Consider the following 6,000-nt stretch of genomic DNA (forward strand, 5'->3'; position numbering starts at 1 on the left):
CAAAAGAGCTTTAATTTGCCAAAAAGTTAAAAAAATAAAAAAATAAAAAAATAAATAATACACACACACATATATATATATATATATATATATATATATATATATAATATATATATATATATATATATATAGATCCATGAGGTGATGAGGAAGTGAGGAATCAGAGCCAGGCGAATATAAGTGTTGTTGGATGTTGCAGATACTCACACTGTTGATGTTGTTTGATTCAGGTGCAGGAGGCAGTTCACGGTGTCACAATAGAGGAGTGCCAAGCCGCCCTCCAGAACCACAACTGGAATGTCCAGAAAGCTGTGCATTATCTAAAGGTGAGAGCATTTATTAGTCCGCTATGAAAAAACACAATGCACTGCCGCCAGTTAATAAAAACTATATATTCAGACAGCTAGCTTGACTATCTGTCCAATCTGAGTTTTCTTTTGCACAACTAAAACATCTTTTGAACGTACACGTTCCATAGAAACTTCCTTCCCGAGGCTATTTTGCCGCTGCACCGTGGTTCATGCCCGGGGTTTAGTGCTGCCCAATACGATTGGGATTGGTTTACAGAAATGCCAATAAACCAGAGCCCGTTTTTCTCCCATCCCAGAGTGCTGTGTGGACTAGGCAGACCCTCCTTAGCAGCGCTGTGGAGGAGGGTCTGGCAATGCAGGACTCCTAGGCCAAGACCTTATTTTTATATTATACAGCCCTGCTGTTACACACGAAAGGCAGCTGAGTTAGCAAAACACATTGTTGGCCACAAACATGTCATAGTTCTAGTCCATCAAACTAAAGACCCTGTCAAGTGAACGTTTATGTAGCAATGCAATTACTAAAAAAAAGAGCTGAGTCCTCAGTGCTCCAGACGAGTCCTCAGAGATCCAGATCACTGCAGCTCAGGTCAGGCCTCAAGTCCTTCTTTTTGTAATAACATTTTTTTTTACACAGGGTATAACTGCAAAGAGGTCATTCAAAGTTGCCGAATGTTATTTATTACTTTATTGATTCACATCAGGATATGATAAGGACAACTTTGTTAAACCCTCAGAGAATATCAGCACATTTCTGCTGTAATAAATAGAAATGGACTCACTGATGTGTCTGCAGCAGTATTCAGCACCCTCTTAGCTGCCGGTATTTGGGGCCACTGTGGCCGGATGGAAGATGTGTTTAGATGACAGTGAGCACAAAGGGACACTTGAGTGCTCCTTATTAGTTTAAAAGATACAGAACTGTGTTTGAATGTGTTTGAAAGAGATTTAGCTTGTTTTAAGACTACAACATTTTTACGATGCGTTTACTGGTGCTGCAATCCCTGTCTAGAGCTGTAACAATTCCAAATTGTACAGTACAATTAATTGTGATTAACAATAGAATTGTCTATTTCGGTCAAATTTAAAAAAATATTTATTGATGTATTACTTTTCAAACAAAGTTTTGAATGAATTCCAGGGGCAGAGGGACAGATGCAGAGCTGTAACGGAGCCAAAGTAGCACACTTTTTAATTAATTAACTTTATTGGTTGAATAAAATGCTGATACAGACAATCGACAAACTGCCAACAAACGGGCCGATAATCGGCCTATTCTTAGTACACAGGACCCTAAGGAACACAGGGATGAACCTCTTTATTGTCCTATCTCATGCCTCCCATCTCTCCCTACCCCTGGCTTATTTAAACTGTTTTCATTTGTTTTTGTTATCCGTCTCTCTGCAGGTGGAGCAGTTGTTCTGTTTGGGCCTGAGGAGCAGGTCAGAGTGTCTAAAGCTGCTGGAGATGTGTGACGGGAACCTGGAGGTGGCTAGCAATCAGTTGTTAGATAACTATGGATCCACAACAAAACAGAGGTACTGTATTCAGTAGCTTTGTTTGGGTCATGACTTCCACATCCAACCTTTAAGAGGCTGTATCGTTTGTTTACTGACCAGCAATGACTGTCCATCCACAAACTTATTTAACACTTTATCGTTGTCACTTCATAGCACCCAGAGCCTCTAATCTACAATTAAAACTTGGTCCAGACATTTAGCATCTGTGGCTTTTTGTCTGTCATTGTGACAGTAGTCTCGTATTGCCAGACCTTCCTCCACAGCGCTGCACAGCATTCCGGGATGGGAGAATACCATGCTCTAGTTTATTGGCATTTATTTAAACCAATCACAATTGTCATGGGCGGTGTTAACAGAGTGGAGCAATGGTGCTTCTACAATATAGTCTTGGGAAGGGACTTGTTGTGGTGGAACAAATATGTTTGAAGGTTGTTTTAGTCGTGCAACAGAAAACTCAGAATGGACAGCTAGCTGTCTGGATTTACCCTGCAGAGATCTGAGGAGCAGTTGACCACACTCCTCAGAAATCCACCAGAATTTAAAATTACAACACAAAGTAAGCGGAAGGAAACAGACATTCGGCCGAAATTAGTGACTTCAAGCAGAATTTCCAGCGGCAACGAAGCAATCTAGGAAGTTGACTATTGTGACAGACGTTTCAGGGAATTGAATTTAGTCAATAAGGACCTTGGCCCACATAATGGCATGAGGTCAACTTTGTCAAATCTGTCTTTGGTCTATGACATCAGGGACCATGTTGGAAATAAGTGTTTACGCTTTACATGTTATCTCTTGGAATCTTATTTTTCTTTTATATCCATAAATACAATCAATCAATCAATCATGGAAAACATATGATTAAAATCTGCTTCCAAGCTGGGCTTAAATGCTGGAAATTTACCCTCCAAATATGAATGACTGACTATGAAGAAGTTAACAGCAGACATATACAGTAGAGAGACAGGCAGCAGTATGATGCAATGATGGTGTGCTTGGTAATGAGGCTAAGAATCATATTTGGCTGCTAGACTGAGAAAGGTTTCTGCATTGTTTAGCTTTTCAATAGAAAAATATATTGTTGAAATGGTTTAATGCATTGCACAATTGAATGTGTAACTCACATTCAAACCCTCAAAAGTGGAAGCCTCTCTTGCAAGACAATGTAAATATCATTCAAGTTAATTTAGGAGGATTTAGCATTTCATCTCATGTTTTTCCCAATCTAATCTAAAGCTTCTTTATATTTGCAGATGGTGACATAAATCGCAAGCTGCTGATCTCTGATTGGACCTTCATTCTCAGTAAAACATCCTCATAGGATGTGAATCTGTTCCTGACCCTTCTTATTTATGCTTCAGACACGCCTCCAATCAGAAGACTGTTTTCATTCTGACTATAGACGAATCAAGCACATTTTCACTGAACTAGCACAAAATACCAAACTGTATTACGGCTCTTTCCAGGAATTACACCTGGGTGGTAAAAATAGAAGACTTTGGGTTATTTGGATTTTGGTCTGAAAGATATGTGATTGTTGCACTTATTAAGAAATTGTAGAATGCCCTCTCCCACCTTTTCCAAGTTGTTGGACACAGAAATGGCATTGTACTTTGTGAGTTCAATTTCATGTGGTGAACCTGAAATGTCACAGATCCTGGGTGCTACCACACTGTGTCAGATCCACTTACTGGTTTCCTCACTGCCGCAGTTACATTGTTGACCAGCTGCTGAGAGATACTTTATCCATCTTTTTTTGTTGTCATTAAAAAGCCAGTTAGAAAGTGACACCATATATCGCCATGAGGCAATTGTATGTTGTCAGAATATTGCATAAGAACTATTACCGTTTGACTGAAAGCTGGTATCTCACTTAGTGAACAATGTCAGAATTGAACCGAAATACTGTATAGTATATACAGATTTTACCTCTACCACATTCAACAAAAACAAAACAAATAATACTTATTTGAAATAATATAGCCCGTTTACAGTTGTAAAGAGGGGATATGATCGTGCAAATTGTTTGCTGCTGAAAGACTGTGGCATCAAGGAAAAATGTGCAGACTGCTGCAAAATAAACATTTAGACCGCTCTACAATGAAAAGAAAAGCTTATCAATCGTTTGTATAATACATTTAGTATTGACGCAGTGCTGCACAAGAAACAAAGGTGAAACCAGCCCCTGAATCTGAAGAATTAATGGAAATAGAAGATCAGGGAAGCAGTTTGTCCAAGATTCCCTTCTTTTAAGACTTACAAAACTGTCTAATATATATTCAAAGGGTATTAGAAATATATCCTTTATAAAGAGACATTTATGTGTTTGTTAACCACATATTATTGTATTGTTTTAATATATTTTGAACACGATGCTTATAGACAAGAGAAGACTGTTTTGTATAGTACTGGGCAGGCCATTTTAAAAATTATTTAAATGTGTCTCTCCCTGAGTTGAACTGTCCTAGACTATTGTGGCATGTGGCTTAAGATCAAAAGGCCACACAGTCAGTGGAAACTTCCCACACTCAAGATTTCCTTATTCCTTCCTTATAAGCACTTTGCCCAAACTCCTGAGCATCAGCTGAAAACTCCTGCCAGCTGGGTATTTTCTACAGACTATGTTGGCAGCTAATAACAGCACGGACGTGAAATGTACCCCAAGGCACAGATCCTGTCCCATAATATTCACTCAATACCACAACTGTGATATTTTGGTCAGCAGCTTTGGGGCGATAATTTAAAACTGGGAGGACGTGTAAGTCTCTGTGTGAACAGTGTGTGTGAGCCCAATGAATATAGAATACTTTTGGGCCTGTCTGGCTTCTATTCTTCTGTTTTATTCCAGATGCACTTAATATGTGAGGTCTCAACAAAAAGTAAGGGAAATAAAAGGCATTCCACATGCTTTGATTTGATTCTGTCAACCAAATGTCAAAAGAACAATAGTTTAAAGGCAGCAATTTATGGTCAACCTACATGATTCTTCAGTGCTACAGAAAAAAAACAATAACATATTCGCCAACTGGTACCCAACTATTTACATTTAAATGATTGTCCACATTTAATGACTGACATTGCTCTATAAAAATGATTCCCACAAAAAACATATGTGACAGGTCTCTCGGCACAATCTGTTTGGGCATGAATTTCAAATGGCCTCTAAACAAAAACTAATATGGAACAACAACAAGCCTGCTACCGGCCTGTGAAATTGATATACATGACTGATATTGGATGATAACCTCCAGTAAAAGCTTTCCTCCGTGTGCAATAAGGCTGCTGTAGAACCTGTAACCTCCCAGTCTGTTCATCCATCAGTGCCATTTAATTGTGTAAAAAGAGCTTTAATCTCTGTTGTTATGTACATTAGTAAATGAATGCACAGTAAACAGTTTTCAGTAACAAGTTTTTGGTGATTCAGTTTTCCTTTTCAGAGAAGATTGAAGTTGTCCTTAAACACTGATTCAGAGTCAGTTTTACCAGCTCTTCCCCTTGTGTTGTGGTAAAGCTTGTTGTTAACCAGTGGGTTAGGACAGTTTAATGTGATGGTTGCCTTCACAGTCTGTCCATGTGTTGTTTTGTCTTCATACCAAGCTGCTGTAGTTTTATTGAAGGACTGAAATGAACCTTGTGGTGTTATGATCAACCTAAAGCAACGTGCTCCTGTTGTGGTGTTGAGACTCTGTTAGAAAACTCTGTTCATTTTAGTATTTGTTTGCCAGATCAGTTTCTTCAGAAACTGTCTGCTATTTTAAGTCATTCATATTGTTTTTGCTGTTTATTTCTTAAATCCTAACTTGCCATTTCTTCCTCATTTGTATGTAATTGCTTCCCAGAATGTATTATTTTAAATGCCTACTGTACAGTTGGATTTCATTGTTTCTCTCCTCCTAGGTTGATGGAAATGTTTAAGAGAAGTTCATGCTGCCAAATTTAAAAATGTATTTTTTATTAAATAATTATTTTGTACCTGTTTTCTTCTGTTTATTCATATTTTTTTCTGTCACTTTTGTCAACATGTTCCAAGATGCTCAAATCTATAAAAGCTAATTATCAAGATGAGACAAATACTGCATTCATCCGCCTTAAAGCATTTTAAAATGGACACTGAAGTGTTTCGGACCTTGAAGAATTATCAAGCCTCTAGAACTGAAATCTGTATTTATATT

At 38.1% G+C, this 6,000-nt stretch overlaps 1 protein-coding gene across 9 annotated transcripts in view; it reads left to right on the plus strand.

The window, feature by feature from the left end:
* tnk2b (tyrosine kinase, non-receptor, 2b) overlaps nt 1–5,797 on the plus strand; it is a 62,695-nt gene extending 56,898 nt beyond the window's left edge. For all 9 annotated transcript variants that reach the window (XM_032531711.1, XM_032531712.1, XM_032531713.1 and 6 more), the window contains 3 exons: nt 231–326; nt 1,719–1,849; nt 3,082–5,797. In XM_032531711.1, the coding sequence (XP_032387602.1) occupies nt 231–326; nt 1,719–1,849; nt 3,082–3,088 (234 nt within the window). In that variant the 3' untranslated portion in view covers nt 3,089–5,797. The remainder of the gene's footprint in view (nt 1–230; nt 327–1,718; nt 1,850–3,081) is intronic.
* Nucleotides 5,798–6,000: the final 203 nt, after the last annotated feature.

The sequence above is a fragment of the Etheostoma spectabile genome, chromosome 12 (assembly GCF_008692095.1).
Source record: "Etheostoma spectabile isolate EspeVRDwgs_2016 chromosome 12, UIUC_Espe_1.0, whole genome shotgun sequence".
NCBI lineage: Eukaryota > Metazoa > Chordata > Actinopteri > Perciformes > Percidae > Etheostoma > Etheostoma spectabile.